Genomic DNA, 23,708 nt, shown 5'->3' on the forward strand with positions numbered 1-23,708 from the left:
AATAATTGCGTTTCCGAAGTTCGAGCCTGAAAGGGGACGAACCCGGAAGTGATACGTCACACCGAGAACAGCGATGGCAGCGCTCCATACGGCCGCCCTACAAAGCCCTTCAAACAGTGATTGGAACAGCGATATAAGCGATAGATCGAGCGCAATATTCGTTTAATTAAAGTGGCGTTGCAATGGATTGTTTTGAAAGTGTTTGCATTTAGTTTTATTAATTTGGGTGGATACACTGCCCACTAGTGGCAACACTGAATATGACATAACTGATTTCACATGGGTGAATCCAGCTGCTCCCTGTTAAGACCAACATAAGCCAAGTTTTTGTTTGAGGTAATGTTTCTTTAATGCATTCGTAATTTAGTTTATGGGTATTTTGAGCCATATTTTGTGGGAATATGTGTTTAACCCATTTGTTAAGAGCATTGTTAAAAAAAAAAAAAAAAAGTTAGCATTTTAGCATTTAAGCTAGTGGACTTTTGCTATTTAAATTAGCCAATTGTTCGTTCTTTTTGTTTGAGGCTCAGCTTAGGTATTTTAATTTTTTATGTTCCTTATCCAAATCTAAATTGTCCGTAGGTATCAGTGTGTGCCTGAATGGTTGTATGTCTCCTTTTGCCCTGCGATTGGCTGGCAACCAGTTCAGGGTGTCCCCTGCCTACGGCCCGTAGTTAGCTGGGATAGGCTCCGGCACCTCCGCGACCCTCGTGAGGAAAAGCGGCATGGTTAATGAATGAATGAATGAATGTTCCTTATCCGATTACTGAATTATTCGAAGTAACTAGTTCATCGATTAATCGACTAGTAAAATAATCGATAGATGCAGCCCTAGTTTTAAGTCTACTAGTGATAAACTTTCCAATTCAAAGCAGGTTGAAATGAGCTTGTTTTTCTGTTTATTAGTTGTTTTTTTAGAATATCGTAGAATGATTTCCTGACCCATGTATCGATAATTTTATCGCCATATCGTTATCGTGAGCCTTGTATCGCATATTGTATCATGAGGTACCCAAAAGTCCCCCCCCCCCCCCCCACCCCCGTGCAAATCTGCAAAATACTTTTTCGTTAGGGACAATCGGGGGTCAAAGCCGGCGAACGCACATCGCCGTTAATTAAAATTTCTTCATCAAAAATAGTTGCAACATTTTTTTGTCTTAAATGATATTCTTAAAAATGTCTTAAAAACCATTATATTTGACTTTTAAAAGGGTGCAAGAACCCTGGAGTATTTGAACTGTCATCATTTCCAGAATGTGTCTGGAGGCCGCATTTTGCAGGCTTGGACTTTATCTGAACCAGCTAGTGTGAATTCTCTCGGGGTACGTCCCTGTCTGAATGATAATTGTGTCTTTAATAACGGAGCCATGAAGTTTGATCGTACTAAAACTGTCGCCGCCGCCACCTGTGAATGCTCTCCCCACAGCAGATTTCAGGAAAATAGCCATCACCGAGCTCTGCCCCCCACCATGGGCGCCCGTTGAGTGTCGTCTGTCTGAGCACTTTTTCATCACCCGCCCGCCTACCGACCATCAGGAAAGGCCGAGCTGGGATAGCGCTAAATTAAAAATTAGAACTGTGAGGACTGATAAGAAGGCATTCCAAGCCAAATGTTAACCACGACTTCATTGTGGTTTCTATTTGCTATTGTTTGCCACATGAACGCTAATTCTTGTTTTAATCTGCTTAATGGAAAAACATGTCGTCTTATTATTCCTTAAGGGTTTATAAGCAGTTTTTCATATCAGACAATTATCAAGGAGTACATGCTGTCTGGATAAATGTGTTATACTGTCCCTAGTGGCCAAGTTGCATACTTAGTTTGAGCGGCAATTAATTTATAATGTGGCATTAACTATTCAGTTTAATTCTATTCTTTGTCATATTTTTCCCTTATCATTACTTTTCTTTCGGGGGAGGCTGTAATGGATTAATGGCATTTCAGTCTATCTCCTGGGAGTAAAATAATTTGGGCAAGTGTAAATTAAAACTCACATCTCGAGGTATTATTGACAACAGTCGCTTCTAGAATTTTTTGTCACACCTTATAGTGCGAATTTATGAAATATGAACTCATTCACTGTTATTGATGAAAAAACATGTATTGTGTAGTGCAACTCTTCTGTGATTACTCGTACTGACGAAGAAGAAAATGGCTTGAAAAAGGGCTAGTCAATTTTAACATTAAGATTTGCAGAAAAAAATGATCGAGCTCTGTATCAACAATGTCATATTTAATTGACCATGTGCATATTCAGATGCAAACTGACTATTTTGGCAGATTTTGAGCAGTCGTTCAAATTTAAACATTACACATGTTCTGCCCGAAAATACAAAATACATTTAAATTTCCAATCACTCATTACATCAATGTTAATATTCAAGGGTAGACGCCATTGAAAAAAATGGTTATTTAAAAAAAAAAAAGAAGAAAAATACAGTTTAAGAATTTTGAAAATAATCAAGATTGAACAATAGGAAAAAACTAAATTAAGATTTTTTGGGGGGGTGGGGGGCAGGGGGCAGATGCCCAGTCTTAGGTTTAATTAAACATTTTTTTTCCCCGAGTCTCAGTGGAAGTAAAAAATCTTACATATTGTAGATTTGGTGTACAGTATAGATCGGGCAGTTCAAAACGGTCCTCAAGGGCTGCTGTGGGTCTTGGGTTTTGTTCCTAGAGATCGAGCACCAGATTAAAATCAACTGATTACACCTGTAAAACACCAGATTGTTGCAAAGGTGTCATACTGTTTTGTTGGGAAGAAATTCTGCACCCACTGCAGCCCAAAATGGAATCGTTTCGGGACCCCTGGTGTAGATAATGACAGAACAAGACTATGATTTTGAACAGACCGAGATTCACCCAAAATCAAAGATCTCTTGGGATTAAAACAAGTCCAAGACTTAACAAGAGACTGAAATCAAGACAGTCTTTTGGTAATTGACCAGACAAAGATCTTCAAAATGTGTCTTGAGCTAAGACTTTAGTGTATAAAACACACTATTTTGTGGCCCTTGAAAAACAGTCAAGATCATATGAGGATATTAAGGGGGGCTGGTGGCCGAAAATGTCATTGCATGTAATTGACTTTCCTATATAGTACACTGCTGGCCAAAGTATTAGCACCCCTGCAATTTTGTCAGATAATGCTCAATTTCTCCCAGAAAATGATTGCAATTACAAATGCTTTGGTAGTAATATCTTCATTTATTTTGCTTGCATTGAAAAACCACAGAAAAAAAATGGAAAAGAAAAATTAAATCATGATCATTTTACACCAAACTCCAAAAATTGACTGGACAAAAGTATTGAAACCCTTTGAAAAATCACGTGATGCCTCTCTAATTTGTGTAATTAGCAGCACCTGTTACTTACAGTACCTGTGGCACATAACAGGTGGTGGCAATAAGTAAATCACACTTACAGCCAGTTAAAATGGATTAAACTTGACTCAACCTGTGTCCTTGTTTGTACCACATTGAGCATGGAGAAAAGAAAGAAGACCAAAGAACTGTCTGAGGACTTGAGAAAGCAAAAATGTGAGGAATCATGGGCAATCCTATAGCTACAAGTCCATCTCCAAAGACCTGAATGTTCCTGTGTCTACCGTGCACAGTGTCATCAATAATTGTAAAGCCCATGGCACTGTGGCTAACATCCCTAGATGTGGATGAAAAAGAAAGACGAGATTTCAAAGAAAGATTGTGCGGATGGCGAATAAAAACCCTCGACTAACATCCAAACAAGTTCAAGCTGTCTTGAAGTCCGAGGGTACAACAGTGTCAACCTGTACTATCTGTCAGCGTCTGAATGAAAAGGGACCCTATGGTAGGATACCCAGGAAGACCCCACTTGTTGACTGAATTGTTGATGTCAATAATTACTTACACAATGCTCATGGGTGCTGAAGCCTATAAAATCAGTCGCACCCAAGCGCCAGCAGAGAGCGGCAAAACTCCGAAAAACACAACAAGTACACTTTTCACTGTGCTGTCATTTTAATGTTTGAGCGGGGCATTTGTGCATTAATTGCGTCAAATATTTTAATGTGATTAATTTAAAAAATTAATTACCGCCCGTTAACGCGATAATTTTGACAGCCCTAATTTTTATAAATTACTATCACGACAACTGTCCTTGACAAATTGTTATTCCCATCTAATTGATATTCTCATTCAATGTTCTAGATTGCACACAAACAATCACCGAAGTAAACTGACAAACTATTCAACCAGCATGTTTCAGAACGTAGCAGTTCAAAACTACGTTTCCCATAATGCCTTGCATGATTTAGCTTACTGATAGCTAGCTGAGGCAAAAATCAAACTTTGCTATAAAAGTTTACAATCATCGGCAGCGCAACGATGCGACACCAAATGGGATTTTACAGTCAGAAGTCAACAGTTGCCATTATTTACATATTTATCGTTAAAAACTTAACAACTGGGCAGGCGTTGTGGCCAAATTGTCAACCCAGTAGATGGCGGTAATGCCTCATGATAAGGTAAACTGCCAACAAAAACAAGAAGAACTACTCCTTCCCTCCCTGCTAGTAGGAGCCATGTCAACTGCTGCCACCCAGCGGCCGGAGGGATTCTCTTAAAATTGGTCCCGTGAAAAATCATAAAAACCGGACATTTTTATGAATTAATAAAACCCGCCCGGATGACGAGGATACTACGTGAAAGTAGGACTTGTCCGGGCAAAAGAGGACGTTTGGTCACCCTACACTAAACAAGCACTATGTACTGTGAAGCTTTCGTACCTAACCGCAACGTACAGTTGTCGAGCAACAACCGAACTGTCGGCATCAAGAACTTGTTAGATAACCATTCTATGAAAGTATAAAAGACAGAAGGCACAAAAGCCGGCGGCACAGCCTCCGTGCCGCAGTTCACAAATGCAGCCCGACACCGACGGCTAGCATTAAGCGGCCCTCCGCGGCCCTAGCCATCTTGAACTCTGGCGTCTCGCGTCACGGTAGGCCCGGTCCGCAGCCGGCGCCTCCGTAGCGCGTTGTCACGCCGCATCCCGGCGACGCCGGGTGAGGTGAAGAGACAGGCAACACGCCAGCGGAGCGTCCCTGGCCACATGAGTCAACCTGTCCTGGCGCGTTAGGCCTGGCTCAGTCAGGGTCGGGCCACGAGGGGAGCGCGGACGGGCGGCCGCTGGTGCTGAGTCACTGACACACTGGACTTGTACCCCCGGACGCGGCGTGACGCCCGGGAAGGACGTGAGGAAGCGGCGGACGCTGTCATGTTCTCCCAAGGAGCGCTAAGACGTAGCGCTGGTGTGCATGGATGCACACGTAAGCCCACCGCAACCCTTTCAGCGCTTTCCTAGCGCCCGAGCTAGCTTTCTGCTCTATTTGCTTTACAGTCGCTGCTACTAATGTCGCGTGATGACAAAGAGTTAAATGTGTGCGGTTGGGAATTTTTCACGATTACGAAAATTACGATTACATGGCTATGTGATTAAATCGTGAACAACGATAGAGGACCAATCTATTTGAACTGGGAGCAGCTCCATCACTGTCAATTGCAACGTACGAGTTCATAATTTTGTTGTGTTCACTGCTGTACAAGTGCAAGGACAGCGTTGGAACATTGCGTGGGAGGCACGAGGGTAATTTAGCCGAGGCATTCGTCTCTAATTTGGATGCCTCTTGGTGAGTTCATTAGGGGGTGGCGACGCTCAAACAAAAGCAAGCGTTGATTAATGTCACTTTTGTGGGGAGGCGGAGGCCCCGGCTCGAGTCGGAACGAACAACAAAGCCGCTGCGGGTGGGCCCTAACGATTGCGCTGTTTTGCAGGAGTGCCCTTGGTCTTATTTGTAAAAGGCGTACTGTACAACCTTTCGGAATCCATCTGTATCATGTGTGTCAAACTAAAGGCCTGGGGGTCAAATTTGGCTCGCTACATCACTTTTTATGGCCTACCAAAGCAAAAGTGTGTCTACTTTGTTGTTCTGGCTACACTGCTGGCCAAAAGTATTGGCACCCCTGCAATTCTGTCAGATAATGCTCAATTTCTCCCAGAAAATAATTGCAATTACAAATGCTTAGGTAGTAATATCTTCATTTATTTTGCTTGCAATTAAAAAACACAAAAGAGAATGGGAAAAAACAATTAAATCATTATCATTTTACACAAAACTCCAAAAATGTGCCGGACAAAAGTATCGGCACCCTCAGCCTAATACTTCGTAGTACAACCTTTAGGCAAAATAACTGCGAACAACCACTTGGTATCCATCAATGAGTTTCTTACAATCTTCTGCTTGAATTTTAGACCATACTTCTTTGGCCAACTGCTCCAGGTCTCTGAGATTTGAAGGGTGCCTTCTCCAAACTGGCATTTTCAGATCTCTCCGCAGGTGTTCTATGGCATTGAGGTCTGAACTCATTGCTGGCCACTTAGAAGTCTCCAGTGATTTCTGACAAACCATTTTCTAGTGCTTTTTAAAGTATGTTTTGGATCACTGTCCTGCTGGAAGACCCATGACCTCTGAGTAAGACGCAGCTTTCTCATGCTGGGCCTTACATTATGCTACAAAATTTGTTGGTAGTCTTCAGAATTCATAATGCCATGCACACGGTCAAGCAGTCCAGTGCCAGAGGTAGCAAAGCAACCCCAAAACACCAGGGAACCTCCGCCTTCCTCACAATTTTGCTTCTCAAGTCCTCAGACAGTTCTTTGGTCTTCTTTCTTTTCTCCATACTCGATGTGGTACACACAAGGACACAGGAAAGAGGTTGTGTCAACTTTAATCCATTTTAACTGGCTGCAAGTATGATTTAGTTATTGCCACCCCCTGTTGTGTGCCACAGGTAAGTAACAGGTGCTGTTAATTACACGAATTAGAGAAGCATCACATGATTTTTCAAAGGGTGCCAATACTTTTGTCTGGCCCATTTTTGGAGTTTTGTGTAAAATAATCATGATTTAATTTTATTTCCATTCTCCTATGTGTTTTTTCATTGCAAGCAACATAAACAAAGCTATTACTACCAAAACATTTGTAATTGCAATCATTTTCTGGGAGAAATTGAGCATTATCTTACAGAATTGCAGGGGTGCCAATACTTTTGGCTAGCACTGTATATAAACTTTTTGGCGAATAAAATATGTTCTGAAATGTTAACTTTTTTTCATAAAAAATCTTAAATAGCATTATCATGTGAATTAAAATCATATTTTTAGACGATTTGACTATCTACAACAATTTGGCGAGGCGCAGATGTTGAGAAATGTGTTTTATAATCTGCCGTTCAGCCCCGCCTGTCATTCTAGCACTCTAGTGCCTCCATCTGGGTGATGACGACGGCAGAGTAACGATTTCAGCTGATTTAGAATACAGCCCATTGAGCGGGAAGATTCAGAAAGAGGAAAATGCGACAGAGAGCAGCAAAATGTCATCATTGTTTTAATCTCTCCAATATTTTTACTGGATATTATTTTTACCCAGATATTTTCCCCCAATTGCTAAATAAATGGTATGGTTTTGACAAATAACAGTCTTGTGCTAAATGGAATATGAAATATTAAAAATGCATTTATTCAGTATGGCAAGGCAAAATTTCTGCATAATGGTCAAAACTGCCGACTTCTTAAACCTTCCGAACCGTATTTTATGCCTCTGGAGTTAGTCCGGCTTTTGTCATTTCTTTGCCCCGGCTTTGGAGATTGAGGGAAGTGCGTAAAAAAAACAGGAGGCGTGAGAGCTAGGCGCCATGCTAAGCTGAACAGAGCGGCTCTTCCAAGTCTCTTTCTTGTCTTTTGAAAACGAAAAAAAATCACACAAAACTACCCCGGCTCATGTCACACACGGCGGCGGGGGTGATCGTGTTCACCGATCAGCCAGCCCCCAGTAGTGAGCAAGTTTCGGCCCGTCGTTCTGCTGTGGCCCCGGCAGGCAGGCAGTGCTTGATGCCGAGGGTGCAGAGGGGAATGAACGCCAAAAATAGCGCATTCTAGGTCGACAAACTGACCGACATCGGAGCACGTGGCTGCCCGAGCCCAAGCCGAGGATAGTGCTCTATAGGCGGGCACGCGAAGAGGACCGAGGGGGATGGAAGTCTACACAATCGAGAACCGGAGACGAGAGCAAGGGCCTCCCCTGGCCCAAGCCGACGCATGCCTTTATGGACTAGCAACCATAGTGTGCGACAAGCCGCCGATCGTCGGCCAAGTGGCCTTCTTGGTGGACAGGGAGCATTGTCACCCACAAAATGCAAGCCACCTCCTTATTAAAACGTTTGCCATGATTCCAGTATTTGACATAACATAAAACACGTAGCTTACTCACCAAGTCATCCGTCCAGTGGTTGCTCCATTGTCATTCTTGTTTTGCCTATTCTTCGTGGTGAACAACATCTTTGGGAAATCCAAGAAGCCTCACACCACTTTCCCTGGTGTAGCAACAAAAGCCTGCAGCACATTGGGCAGGCGTGACGCAAAAAATAAACGAACTAATCCGCAAAATCAGTTGAATCCGCAGTCACCTGCATACAATACTAACGGCTAGGGTTGTTCCGATCATGTTTGTTTGCGCCCGATCCGATCCCGATTGTTTTAGTTTGAGTATCTGCCGATCCCGATATTTCCCGATTCGATTGCTTTTTTTTTTTTGCTCCCGATTCAATTCCAATCATTCCCGATAATTTTTCCCGATCATATACATTTTGGCAATGCATTAAGAAAAAAATGAATAAAACTCGGACGAATATATACATTCACCATACAGTACATAAGTACTGTATTTGTTTATTATGACAATAAATCCTCAAGATGGCATTTACATTATTAACATTCTTTCTGTGAGAGGGATCCATGGATAGAAAGACTTGTAATTCTTAAAGGATAAATGTAACTTTGTATATTGTGACTAAATATTGCCGTCTAGTGTATTTGTTGAGCGTTCAGTAAATGATACTGCAGCCATTTAACTTCTGCCCAAATGCATGATGGGAAGTGCAACCATGACTGTGCGTAGGGGCACCAATTGATATATCTTCTCTGCGTTGGGAAAGAACATAGGGCATTAAGAAAATGATAAACTACTACCTTTCTTCCCCACATTGCCTCCCACGTTATTTTTAATTGCTGAGAGAGGTATTGTAAGGCTTTAGCCACATATAAATGGCTCCAAAGGCTGCCAAAATTCTCTCTACTCATTATACGCTGCCTTTTAGCGCTATCTATAGGTAAAACGGCATCTTTATAGATTGAACGCGACAATGTGTGAGTGGGTCGTGCAGCGCATGCGTTAATTACTTAACGTGATTGATTTTTAAAAATTACCGCCGTTAACGCAATAAATTTGATAGCCCTAATTTAAGCCAAAACTACTCTGGATGAGTGTAAGACATTTTGTCTGTAACGTTAAATACAATTAGATAACGATTTTAAAATATATATATACATATATATATTTAAAAAAGGCATGTCCGATATTTTTTTGCCGATTCCGATACTTTGAAATTGACGTGATCGGACTCGGCATCCCGATCGATTGGGACATCTTTACTAATGGCTGTATTTTGAAGATGGTTAGTCCGCTGACGTCACATTCGCCTTCTTCCTTAATCTGAGACCGTGGCTGGAAGTCTCTCATTTTCGTAGCGCGGGATTCAAAAAATTTAATGAACATATTGATCGCTTCCGCACACATTCAAGCGGCCAATTTCATTCAGGAGCATAAAATACCGCATGTAATATGAAATATACATGCTTTATCATGTCACAGGCACTTTAAACTGGTTTGATGAGTATGACGCATATTGCTGCCCCAGCAGTATATAAAAAGACAAGAGCACCATTGCAATAGCCAATGGAAGAACTCATAGCTGCTAGCAAGCTAGAGTCGTTTACAATTAAAGTTCAGCTTGCAGCCAACGCAAGTGACACCATTAGGTTGGAATCATGCCGGCGTTTTCAATCATGTAATAATGGTAGTGTTGTACACTTGAGTCTTGTCTTGGTTCAAGACATATTTTTAAACTATTGGTCTTGGTCTTGACTCCCAAAAGTGTTGATCTGGACTTCATCTCAGTGATTCATGATTTCGGTCAAGTCTTTTTTTTGTGGTCTTGATCGCAAAACTAGAAAATGTTTTGTGACAAACCAACGTTTGAATCAAAATCACTTTGAAATGTTCGATCTTGGACCGGAATGGTATCTATCAAAACAGGACTATTTTATTAAAACATATTTTTTTCAAAACGAACATTTGGCATGATCTTAGCAGCGTTTAGTTCGCCGGAGAAGGCTTTCGGGACGACAACGGCAGCCGCTCCGACGGCTCCTCGCTGCACCGGAGGCGCTTTCGTCTTTGACATTGTGACATGAAGTCTCTAATTTGACGATGCGCTCATAGCGCCTGAGAGGAAGCCGGCTTCTCGGCCTCCCCCGTGGCTCGGGTGACCTCTGCTGAGGCACGGTCACTCACTTTTAATTGTGTCTGGAGGAAGTGAGCTGTCTGTCTCCAAGGCATTAAATAACACTGATGCTCTGACACGGCGAAGCAATCCACTCGCCGCGGTTTTTTATCAGCTCTGCGACTCCGTTGGCTTTTTCGGATGGCGCAGTGCACTCACCGGCAACCGTTTTGAAACATAACTTCTTGACACTGTTGCGTCTTGCCATTGAGTTTCAGAACCTCCGCGGGACTACAGATTTTTCAAATAATAAAGATAATCCCGGGGGAAAGAATAGCTTCTTACAGTTGAAGTCTTGAGGGCTACTGTCTTGTCGCAGATTCGCCTGCTGGATGATCTCATGATCTAAGCTTTGTCATGACATGTCTGTAATACACTACTGCGCAAACTTTCAACACTGTTTTCTTTCTGTTTCTATCACTGTTTCTAACGTTTTATGCATTTAAAACTAGGGTTGTTCCGATCATGTTTTTTTTTGCTCCCGATCCGATCCCGATCGCTTTAGTGAGTATCTGCCGATCCCGATATTTCCCGATCCGATTGCTTTTTTTTTTTTTTGCTCCCGATTCAATTCCAATCATTCCCGATAATTTTTCCCAATCATATACATTTTGGCAATGCATTAAGAAAAAAAATGAATAAAACTCGGACGAATATATACATTCAACATACAGAACATAAGTACTGTATTTGTTTATTATGACAATAAATCCTCAAGATGACATTTACATTATTAACATTATTTCTGTGAGAGGGACCCACGGATAGAAAGACTTGTAATTCTTCGGCAAAAAAATATCGACCATGCCTTTAAAAATTTTTTTTTTTATTATCTAAATCGTTTTCTAATTGTATTTAACGTTACAGACAAAATGTCTTACACTCATCCAGAGTAGTTTTGGCTTAAAGTAGGGCTATCAAATTTATTGCGTTAACGGCGGTCATTAATTTTTTATAATTAACGCATGCGCTGCACGACCCACTCACGCATTGTCGCGTTCAATCTATAAAGACGCAGTTTTACCTATAAATAGCGCGAAAAGGCGGCGTATAATGAGTAGAGAGAATTTTGACAGCCTTTGGAGCCATTTTTTATGTGGCTAAAGCCATACAATACCTCTCTCAACAATTAAAAATATCGTGGGAGGCAATGTGGGGAAGAAAGGTAGTAATTGATCATTTTCTTAACACCCTATGTTCTTTCCCAGAAGTTAAATGGCTGCAGTATCATTTACTGAAAGCTCAACAAATACACTAGATGGCAATATTTAGTCACAATATACAAAGTCCTTTAAGAATTACAAGTCTTTCTATCCGTGGATCCCTCTCACAGAAAAAATGTTAATAATGTAAATACCATCTTGAGGATTTATTGTCATAATAAACAAATACAGTACTTATGTACTGTATGTTGAATGTATATATTCGTCCGAGTTTTAGTCTTTTTTTTTTTAATGCATTGCCAAAATGTATATGGTCGGGAAAAATTATCAGGAATGATAGGAATTGAATCGAGAGCAAAAAAAAAAGCAATCGGATCGGGAAATATCGGGATCGGCAGATACTCAAAACGATCGGGATCGGATCGGGAGCAAAAAAACATGATCGGAACAACCATAAGCGTAACTGCTATGCTAAGCTGTGACCATCCCTTGCACAAAGCCAGAAGGCTTCTACAGTCACTTTGAAGGCATCATGCATATTGGCCCAAAACCCATAAGAAAAAACTAAGTTAATAATATCCGATACCATTTTAAAATGCTTTTATCGGCCGACATTATCGGCCGGTATTGGACAACGCTAATATTTTTCATTGCTATTGACGGCTCGAGACATCCGATCCAGATAGAGTTGCTGGGATTCACTTTTTCATTTTGTGCAAATTTTTGGTTGGGATAGTTAGATAGAAGGATCACTCATTTAATGGTGAATAGTTAATAGTGAATAGTAAATAGTGAGTTCAGTTTGAATAGTTTCCGGCATCCTGATTTCTGTGCTCTAGAACATTGGTCACTGACCTTTTTTGTTCCACGGACCGGTGTGAAGTGGACCTTTTTTTCCACGGACCGGCAGTGTGTTACAGAAAAATACAGCTGTCATAATACAGGACAAGAGACAGTTGACATGAAGAACTTTGTCCTTTAATGTAAAATAAAACATTGGGCATCCGCTTAAGACCAACCAAGTTTGAACATATCTGAGTATCTTTTCATTCTTTAATAGATTTTTTTGCATGCAGATCTCAACAAGCGAGCACATCACATGATAGAGTCACGATAGTAAGGATTTGAACAGACACACACTGGGATGCATGTGCACTACTCGGAGTAACAAAATTCAATAACAGATTTGTTAGTTTACAATTTTGGTTTGTCGAAGTGAGACTTTGCAACTCATTCACCACCATTGACAGCGATATCAATTCATTTGAATTAGGACTGAAGACACGTCCCCCAAAATCGGCCTTTTGATGAATTTCGTGCTACTCGTTAATCAGAGCTGGAACAATTGTCCAACTCGAATCAAAATCTTTTGGCAGCTGATTTTAAAGTCGTTCAAGAAACACAAAAGTTCAACGTTCTAATAAGAATTCAACGAACATCAACAAACACCGTGACCTAGAAGCGGTGCTTCAAAATCATAGTCGCCCCAATGGCGCGAACCCCCCGAACAACACACTGATAAAGAGGTAGAACGTTCTCTGTAACCCCCGATTCCATGACTCGCGGGCGATATCAGCTCGTCTTCGCCGGCAAAATCGGCCGCTGGCGCCCGTCCTTTCGTCAGTCGGCGTACAGGATGAACCCAGAGAAGGTGCTGTACTTGTTGCTGTTGCCGCCGTGCGCCTTGCCCCCGTCCAGTTTGATGAATACCTCGTCGCCTGCGTCCAAATGCAGAATGACACTGTTGCTGGCATAGTCGTAACTCTGGTCCTGGTCTTGAGCGATAGCGCTAGCCCTGACCTAAAATGAAGAAAACCAAGTAATTTATCATCAATTCCTCTTAAAGTACAATTTATCTTTAGGTACTCGGGGAAGTAAACAGTTTTTCAAAAGGCCTCGGGAATCTTCACATATGGTATTTCTTCATTTGACTTCTGCAGACAAAACAAAACATCATCTGCTGATGCGAGGAATTCTCCGCGTGTGTTCTTTAAGAGTGTACTAGATACAAGAACACGGTGACTCAAGTTGTAAGGCTTCGGCTTGACTCACGCCGCCTGAGAGGATGCGCAGTGCTGCCAACGATCTCCCTTCACCCACCCCGCCCTCCTTTTTATTTCTTTATTTCTAATCCCGCACTTGCATCATCACCGCCTGTCTGCACGGAGTGTATAAAACCACCACGAGTGCCACGTCTCATCCGCGTCATGAAGACACCATAGGGCGAGAGGGCGTTCAGATTTCCCTTAAAACTTTTGACGGGTGGAAAGCCGTGCGCCTCGGATGGTCCTCTGCTTTTTAGGCGCTTGCCAGTTTGACATTAGACATAAATTCAGCAAATTATGATATATTTTGGAGTTGTCCGAAAATGACTTTTTAACAGATATCTCGTACTTGTCCAACTCCAAAAAGTCCGATACTGATATATACAGTCTTGGACTTAACATATTCAATATTTTTCAATCATTTGTTGTTCATTTAATTTTTGCAGCATGAATGCAAATGGTCTGCTCACATAACAAATCCTAAGCATCTTAGTTTGGAGACATCTAATGGTCAATAACCATAGCTACTGTGCTAAACTGTGACCAACCCTTGTACCAAGGCAGAAGGCTTCTACAGTCACTTGTAAGGCAAAATGGATATCGGCCCAAAGGCAAGGCAAGGCAAATTTATTTATACAGTACAATTCAACACAAGGCAAATCAAAGTGCTTTACATCACATGAAGATCATAAAAAATCACATTTAAATCAATACAACGTAAAAACCAAGACAAAAGATCGCATTTAATCACAAATAGAATAAAAATAAATAAATAAAAATAAAACAAAATCTACTACTACTAATAATAATTGAAATCAGCAATGGAGATAAGCACAAGAGGAATAGAAAGCAAGTAGATTGAAATATATAGACAGAGCAGACATTGCAAAGAGCTAACAGTTTGAGCATACTTCAGACGTTCAAGTAACTTGTTCCAGAGGTGAGGAGGATAATAACTAAATGCTGCCTCACCCTGCTTGGTTCTTGTTCTTGGAACATGCAGAAGACCGGTTCCAGACGACCTTAGAGGTCTAGATGTCTCATAGGAATCTAACAAGTCAAGCATGTATTTTGGTCCAAGGCCATTAAGTGTTTTGTAGACGAGCAGTAATATTTGAAAGTCTATCCTTTGACTCACTGGAAGCCAGTGTAGTGATTTCAAAACCGGTGTAATGTGGTCCAGCTTCCTTGTATTTGTGAGGACTCTGGCTGCAGCATTCTGTACTAGCTGCAGCTTCCTGACTGATTTTTATCAAGACCTGTAAATATACTGTTGCAATAGTCCAATCTGCTGAAAATGAATGCATGCATACGTTTTTCCATGTCTTGTTGAGTCAGAAGCCCCTTAATTCTGGTTATATTTTTTTAGGTGGTAATAAGCGGATTTAGTGACGGACTTTAGATGGCTATCAAATTTTAGGTCTGAGTCAATAATTACGCCAAGGTTTCTGACTTGATTTGTAGCTGTAAGTGACATTGTGCTAAGTTGCCTGCTTATCTTTGACCTTTCCTTTTTTGGCCCAAAAATGATCACCTCTGTCTTCTCCACATTTAACTGGAGAAAATTCTGGCACATCCATTCATTGATTTGATGAATGCATTTACTCAGGGAGACTAAGGGACTATAATCATGTGGGGACACAGAAATGTACAGTTGTGTGTCATCTGCATAGGCGTGATAGGAGATGTCATACTGTTCCATTATCTGAGCTAACGGAAGCATATCGATGTTAAATAAGAGTGGTCCAAGAATTGACCCTTGAGGGACTCCACACGTGAATTTGGTTCGTTCTGACTGATAGTTTCCGATTGACACAAAGAAATCCCTATCATGTAAATAGGAAGTGAACCAATGAAGAATAGTGTCAGTAAGCCCTACCCACTGTTCCAATCTGCTGAGTAGTATGTTGTGATCAACCGTGATCACAACCGATAATGAAAACGGATGTCGATATTTTCCGATATCATTTTAAAATGTTTTTATCACCTGATATTGTCAGCTAATATCGGACAACTCTAATATTTTTCATTACCAATGAAGGCGAGAGATGTCTAATCCATTTGAATTGGAAGGAGTTAGCAGTGACCGATCATTTTTATATGGAGCTTTTCCTAATATTTAACCACCTCATTAGTAACTAGAAACTGCAATTTCTGGAGATATTACGATGGGGCTTTGCTGTGGTAAATATCGGTTTAACAGGTCACTTCCTATTTATTTGGGGACATTTCAGGGACACGTCCTGCTGATATCAGGTCACTTCCTGTTGACTTGGGGACATTGGCTGTCAATGGCATCAACATACAGTATTTGGGAGCCAGCTGAATGTCAATGGGCTGTAATGGTAATTGGTCAAAAATCCCAACCACACAGGTTTTTCTTCCATTGTAAATGAATGGGAAATTTGGACATTCATGGCCGTCAATGGCATCGACTAACTTGAGCGCCAGTTGAATGTCAATGGGCTGTAATGGTAAATGGTCTAAAATCCTGACCACACAGGGTTTTTTTGCCATTGTAAATGAATGGGAAATTTGGACGTACATGGCCGTCAATGGCACGGACGTGCATGGCTGTCAATTGCATCGACTTACTTGCCCATCATTTGAAAGTCAATGGGCTGTCATGGTAAATGGTCAAAAATCACAACCAATGTTTTCGTGCCATTGAAAATGAATGGGAAATTTGGACATACATGGCTGTCAATGGCATCCCATTAGAAATGAATGGGACAGTTTTTGCAAATTTGGGGGCAACCGTAGGTGTTTGGCAAATTCTGTACACAACTTTTATGCCCCATACCGTCCTGGAATTTTTGATGTGTAAATATGCGACCTGGTCAAAAACTGTAGGACTAGATACATTAAAAAAAAAAAAAAAACACTTTCACGAATGAATGGAAAGTTTTTGGGGGTCACTCAAAAAATTCCCAGCGTCGTGCAAAAATTTAGATTATTTTGATATTCGTTTGGTGACGGTCGGTCAAACGCTTTGGACTCTGAGGCGCGCCGAAGAAACACCATTCAAAAAATAAAAAGGAATTTTACTATCTGGGCCTTTGCCTTGCAAAACCCCATCGAACTAAAATACAGAGATAACTTGAGATAAGAGTTTAACTAACCACACCCGGCGGCTTGTGCCTCAAAAAACTCCTCAATCAAGGTATAGTGGTACCACTACATACGAATTTAATTCATTCCAGGACCTGGTTTGTAAGTCGAAATGGTCATATGTCGAGCAGGATTTTCCCATAAGAATACATTATAATTCGATTAATTTGTTACACAGCCCAAAACCCTTCGCTAAATCCTTGATAAATACTGCAGGTACAATTACAAATAGCAAATACACATAGCAAAACAAATAAATTATAAAAACAAATCAGAATAATAATAGTGTAAAGAATTGGGTTCTAATGTGGCGGTTGTGTTTTGCATGCTGTTCCTGAACGTACTGTGACTGACGCGAGAATGAGAGAAGTGCGGTAGAGTGTAAAGTTTTACTTTCTCTTATCGTGGTCTGTTGCTGTTGGCGTCAGGTAGGACTGTCAGTAGCCGTGTTGCATTGCACGAGTTCTGAAATAAATTATTAGAAACCTGACGAAGCTGGCGACTTCCTTGTCAGTGTCACAATAATAATAATATTAATGAGTGTCATCCTCGAGATTGTAGTAGACCTATTCCGGCTGTATTGTCGAGCCAGTTCACTGATGCGCACACCACGCTCATATTTTTCAATCATTTTCTTCTTAATTTCAATCTTAAGCATTACGTGTTGATCATCACCATGTTGATTTCCATGTTGATTTCCGTCACAAGAAAATCCGCCGTGCGCCCGTCTTGCAAAAAAAATGAAATTGCGACACTGTCATAAATCATCGTATTGCGAGCATCTCGTCATGTGTCTAGGCAAATGACGAATTAAAATTTTACGTCGGATGTCGACGCAATCGTATGTCAAGGTACCAAGGTACTTGTGTCTCAATTTTATGCCCTGATCTCAAGATCACAACTTGTCCAAGGGAACAATTCCCAAGTAAAGGCACTCTTACTTTCAACTCAAATTTTTGTTCTATCTCAACAACAAATCGTCCAAGTAGCAGCTCAAAACTAAATATTTAATATAGCAAACTTTTATCTCGAGACAAATCTTTTATTAAATCCTAAGGACTTTGTATCTTAAGACATACGGTCTTAAAATACATTGAATTGGCAGTGATTCCCAACTGCGCTGTTGAGTGGATTATCCAGTTTTATAATTGGTCCAAATATCATTTACCTAACCACAAAGAATACAGTGGGGCAAATAAGTATTTAGTCAACCACCAATTGTGCAAGTTCTACTACTTGAAAAGATTAGAGAGGCCTGTAATTGTCAACATGGGTATCCCTCAACCATGGGAGACAGAATATGGGGAAAAAAACAGAAAACCAAATTGTTTGATTTTTAAAGAATTTATTTCCAAATTAGAGTGGGAAAAAATTATTTGGTCAACTACAAACAAGCAAGATTTCTGGCTGTCAAAGATGTCTAACTTCTTCTAACGAGGCTCCACTCGTTACCTGTATTAATGGCACCTGTTTTAACTCATTATCGGTATAAAAGACACCTGTCCAAAATCTCAGTCAGTCACTCTCCAAACTCCACTACGGCCAAGACCAAAGAGCAGTCGAAGGACACCAGAGACAAAATTGTAGACTGAATCTGCAATAGGTAAAACGCTTGGTGTAAAGAAATCAACTGTGGGAGCAATTATTAGAAAATGGAAGACATACAAGACCACTGATAATCTCCCTCGAGCTGGGGCTCCATGCAAGATCTTACCCCGTGGCGTCAAAATGATAACAAGAACGGTGAGCAAAAATCCCAGAACCACACGGGGGGACCTAGTGAGTGACCTACAGAGAGCTGGGACCACAGTAACAAAGGCTACTATCAGTAACACAATGCACCGCCAGGAACTCAAATCCTGCACTGCCAGACGTGTCCCCCTGCTTAAGCCAGTATACGTCCAGGCCCATCTGCAGTTCTGGTAGAAACACAGGTTCTCGTGTTTGGAGGAGAAAGCATACTGAATTGCATTCAAAGAACACCATACCCACTGTGAAGCATGGGGGTGGAAACATCATGCTTTGGGGCTGTTTTTCTGCAAAGGGACCAGGACGACTGATATGTGTAAAGGAAAGAATGAACGGGGCCATGTATCGAGAGATTTTGAATAAAAATCTCCTGCCGTCAGCCACGGCATTGAAGATGAGATGTGGCTGGGTCTTTCAGCATGACAATGATCCCAAACACACAGCCAGGGCAACAAAGGAGTGGCTTCGTAAGAAGCATTTCAAGGTCTTGGAGTGGTCTAGCCAGTCTCTAGATCTCAACCCCATAGAAAATCTGTGGAGGGAGTTGAAAGTCTGTGTTGCCCAACGACAGCCCCAAAACATCACTGCTCTAGAGGAGATCTGCATGGAGGAATGGGCCAATATACAAGCAACAGTGTGTGAAAAGCTTGTGAAGAGTTACAGAAAACGTTTGGCCTCCGTTATTGCCAACAAAGGGTACATAACGAAGTATTGACATGAACGTTTGGGGTTGACCAAATACTTATTTTCCACCATGATTTGCAAATAAATTCTTTAAAAATCAAACAATGTGATTTTCTGGGGGGGGGGTTCCCCACATTGTCTCTCATGGTTGAGGTTTACCCATGTTGACAAATACAGGCCTCTCTAATATGTTCAAGTGGGAGAACTTGCACAATTAGTGGTTGACTAAATACTTATTTGCCCCACTGTATGTCTTTCAGTTATCTATTCCAGCTACCTATCTTTAAATACTCATTTTCTAGAATGCAGAAGGTCCTACGACAGAATATCATCTTTATTTGTCCAACTAAACAAGCCCGTGTTTTATACTTGCTTTGCATATGTTGGTAAACTTATAAGGTGTTATTTGAGGTTACACTGTATATCTGGACTCTCATCATGTTTGCGTTTCACTTCAGATTTGCGTGGTGTTTGATCAGTTTCATCACCTGAGGCTTCCAAGACATTACCAAATGATCCGTGATCCGTAGCCAATACCTCGTTTCCACACCATAACCGTCTGGCCCGGCCCGCCGTGCGATAAACACCAAGCGCACGGACGTCACGGCGGCGGTCTAAAAGTTTGTATTTTGTATTTCAAAGCTCTTTGAACTTGTTGTCACCACCTCAGGCGACGTTTTGATGTACGCCAGGTTGCGGGTCACGCTCGGATCGCTTTGCCTCGCGTACGCAATCTGACAGCCCCGCCACTGTGCGTTGTCGTTTTTGCGTGTTTGAACCGAGCGGGAGTTGAGATCACGCCACATATGAACGCATGACTTCACAGTTTCAACTGGTGGGCCTGAAATGATTACACTTGGTCAAGTCACACATGCGTGCAGGAAGCTGGTGAAATACTGTACTTTATTGATAGATGCTGAAATATTGATGATCTTGTCCTTATTTTCTTGAAAGTGTAGTCTTGTTTTCACACTACACTATAAAAAACGATTTTTGTGGGTAGTAATTATGATCCATATAAATTGTATAAATTATAAGCATTTAGATTAACCGCGACAAACGAGGGATCACTGCATTTACTAAGTAAAATTGGCTAAACTTCACACTATCAAATTGAGTGTAAATTGTTTCCTCAATTTTATTGAGTAAATTCTATAGGTTGTTTTTTTACAGTGTAACTAATGGATACACAGGTTAATTGTACCTGCTGCTTTACATATATGATCTTTATACCGGAATCTCACAGTGGGTCCATAGCACACACACACACACCAACAAAGAGGAAAAGAATACCGTACGTACGGAGACATAATAATAAATAGTGGATAAGATTTTATTTGTTATGGCTGTCATGATATGCCACTGTCAAAGATAGATAAATGGCATTTTTAATCAAATATGATGAAGGATTGGTTTGATTGATGAACTCTTGCAGTCCCAAAAGTTAAATTGGGTAATATTGTTGTTACCGTTCTTGGGAATCACTGAACTAGATATTTTTTTAATGTGTGTAAATAAGCTCTTTGGGTGACAGAAGAATGATAGATTACCACTAATTTGAACTAAAGCAAAGACAGAAACTTTGTACAATTAGTTAATGAGGTTATACAGGTTTCAGAAAGTAAGCGACTGTCAATAAGTTTATCAATCAATCAGTTAGACGGTACGTCTGACTTTAAACTTGGGCTGTTTTTGCAACAACCTACCTCTTAAGATCTAAATTATGGTAAGTGTTCTGATTCAATAGCAAAAGAAGTTTACTTATACCTCAGTGAGTTATTGCCACCTGCAAGAAAAAGCAAAATCTAAAGTCTTTTGGTGTAAAAAAAAATCTCCTGGGAGCGACGGTTACCCACCAGACTGTTCTTGAGCAGATCGGCCCACATGCTGGTTCCGTCTCCTCCCCTCATTAGAACGTTGTATATGAAGAAATAGGTGCCGGGAATCTTGCAGGTGAACTTGCCCGTGGCGCCGTCGTAGTTCCCCCCGATGTTGGTCACTACGTCATCGAAGCGCAGGACGTCGTAGCCTTCCTGCGGGTTACGGAGCCCCGCGTAAAAAGCCACGCGGGGTGTAGTGTTGTAAGTGGCCGTGCTTACGGAGCCGGCGCCCCCCAAGCCTAGAATTCCTGTGCGTATCACATCCACGCTATCCCCAGGCGGTCCCTTTGGTCCCGGCGGACCTGGCTCTCCGGGCGGCCCGGGGGGTCCGGGCTTACCCGGGCGTCCGGGTCTGCCTTGTGAGGCGTGAGCTGCGAAAGTGGGCAGGGGCGGTGCGACGCTGCGCTGGCTCAGGTCTCCCTGGTTGTCCGCCTGTCGCTCGGGGGTGACCGGCTCTTCCGCCGTGGGGAAGGGGTCGCACACCATGCGGCAGGCGCCCAGCATCTCCAACCTGCCGCCGCTGTCCTCGCCACCTCCGACCGAGCTGACCAGCACCGGGATGAGCACCACTAGGACCAGCACCAGCATGACCCCCACAGCGGCCGCTACCAGGGTCTTGCGCCCGATGCTCAGCCGGGGAAGGGGCTGGGCTGCCAGCGTGGACCTCTCCGGGGTGGGAATGGTGACTGCTGGTGGCGGGCTTCGCCGAGATGAACGCAAGGAAGATGACGAGTGCCGCGGAAGAATTGAGTGACGAGAGGGAGCGAGGGATCCCGGAGAGCCAAAGGAGAGAGAGAAAAAGGAGAGAGAGGAAGCAACGTGTATACACCAACTCTGAGTCAGGGTGAGGGGAGTGCTTCCTCATTGATGCTCATGACCAGATATAATACTGTTGCTGTTTTGTTTATTTATCATTGTTGTAAAGCACTTTGAGGACCTTTCGGGTATTTGTAAAGGGCTACAGAAATAAATTTGATTTGACTTGATTATAAGATTTGAAACACAAGAACTGACAAATCAGTTCTTAATTGTGTTTGCCAGGTTGAATCTAATAAGTATTTACAGTAATACAGTAAAAAAATAGTTGGTTTTTTTTTTTTTAACATATTAGGGCTGTGCAAAGAGTCCTGATGAGTGTTTGGAATGTTTCCCGGCACTCCCTGACCCAAATGTGTTTTTGGAGCATTTTCGGGGGGAAAAAAAACATAAGCCTTAACCTTACCACTTTCATTTCATTTATTGGAACAAGTTACCTGAAGGTCTGAAGTATGCTCAGACTGTTAGCTCCTTTAAATTAGGACTAAAAACGCTCTTGTTTAGCACAGCATATCCATAACTATCTATATATTTCAATCTACCGGTATTTGCTTTCTATTATTCTTCTGCTTTATCTCCATTGCTGATTTCAATTATTATTAGTAGTAGTAGTATTTTTTCTTTTTAAATATTTTTTCTAGGGGTGTCAAACGATTAAAATTTTTAATCGAGTTAATTACAGCTTAAAAATTAATTAATCGTAATTAATCGCAATCACAATTCAAACCATCTATAAAATATGCCATATTTTTCTGTAAATTATTGTTGGAATGGAAAGATAAGACACAAGATGGATATATACATTCAAGGTACGGTACATACAGTTGTGGTCAAAAGTTTACATACACTTGTGAAGAACATAATGTCATGGCTCTCTTGAGTTTCCAGTTATTTCTACAACTCTGATTTTTCTCCGATAGAGTGACTGGAACAGATACTTCTTTGTCACAAAAAAAATTCATGAAGTTTGGTTCTTTTGTGACTTTATTATGGGTTAACAGAAAAAGTGATCAAATCTGCTGGGTCAAAAATATACATACATGGATCTGAAAAAGCGAATCATTGACTTGAACAAGTCAGGAAAGTCACTTGGAGCCATTTCAAAGCAACTGCAGGTCCCAAGAGCAACAGTGCAAACAATTGTTTGTCAGTGTCCACAGTCAAGCGTGTTTTGCATCTCCATGGACTGAGAGGCTGCCGTGCAAGAAGGAAGCCCTCGCTCCAAAAGCGGCACCTTAAGGCTCGACTGAAGTTTGCTGCTGATCACATGGACAAAGATAAGACCTTCTGGAGGAAAGTTCTGTGGTCAGACGGGAAAAAAATCGAGCTGTTTGGCCACAATGCCCAGCAATATGTTTGGAGGAGAAAAGGTGAGGCCTTTAATCCCAAGTACACCATGCCTACCGTCAAGCACGGTGGTGGTAGTATTATGCTGTGGAGCTGTTTTGCTGCCAATGGAACTGGTGCTTTACAGAGAGTAAATGGGATAATGAAGAAGGAGATTCTTCAAATTCTTCAAGATAACCTAACGTCATCAGCCCGAAGATTGGGTTTTGGGGGCAATTGGGTGTTCCAACAGGACAATGACCCCACACACACATCAAAAGTGGTAATGGAATGGCTAAATCAGGCTAGGATTAAGGTTTTCGAATGGCCTTCCCAAAGTCCTGACTTAAACCCCATTGTGAACTTGTGGACAATGCTGAAGAAACAAGTCCATGTCAGAAAGCCATCAAATTTAACTGAACTGCATCAATTCTGTCAAGAGGAGTGGTCAAAGATTCAACCAGAAGCTTGCCAGAAGCTTGTGGATGGCTACC

At 41.6% G+C, this 23,708-nt stretch overlaps 1 protein-coding gene across 1 annotated transcript; it reads right to left on the minus strand.

Annotated features, from left to right (window-relative positions):
• Positions 1–12,572: 12,572 nt before the first annotated feature.
• Positions 12,573–21,801, minus strand: LOC130909563 (C1q-related factor-like). Its single transcript, XM_057826197.1, has 2 exons — positions 21,049–21,801; positions 12,573–13,403 (listed from the first exon to the last, which is right to left on the minus strand). The coding sequence occupies exons 1-2, from the start codon at positions 21,658–21,660 to the stop codon at positions 13,224–13,226; spliced, it is 792 nt and encodes a 263-aa protein (XP_057682180.1). The 5' UTR covers positions 21,661–21,801; the 3' UTR covers positions 12,573–13,223.
• Between the last annotated feature and the right edge of the window lie 1,907 nt (positions 21,802–23,708).

The sequence above is a fragment of the Corythoichthys intestinalis genome, chromosome 21 (genome assembly GCF_030265065.1).
Source record: "Corythoichthys intestinalis isolate RoL2023-P3 chromosome 21, ASM3026506v1, whole genome shotgun sequence".
Lineage (NCBI taxonomy): Eukaryota > Metazoa > Chordata > Actinopteri > Syngnathiformes > Syngnathidae > Corythoichthys > Corythoichthys intestinalis.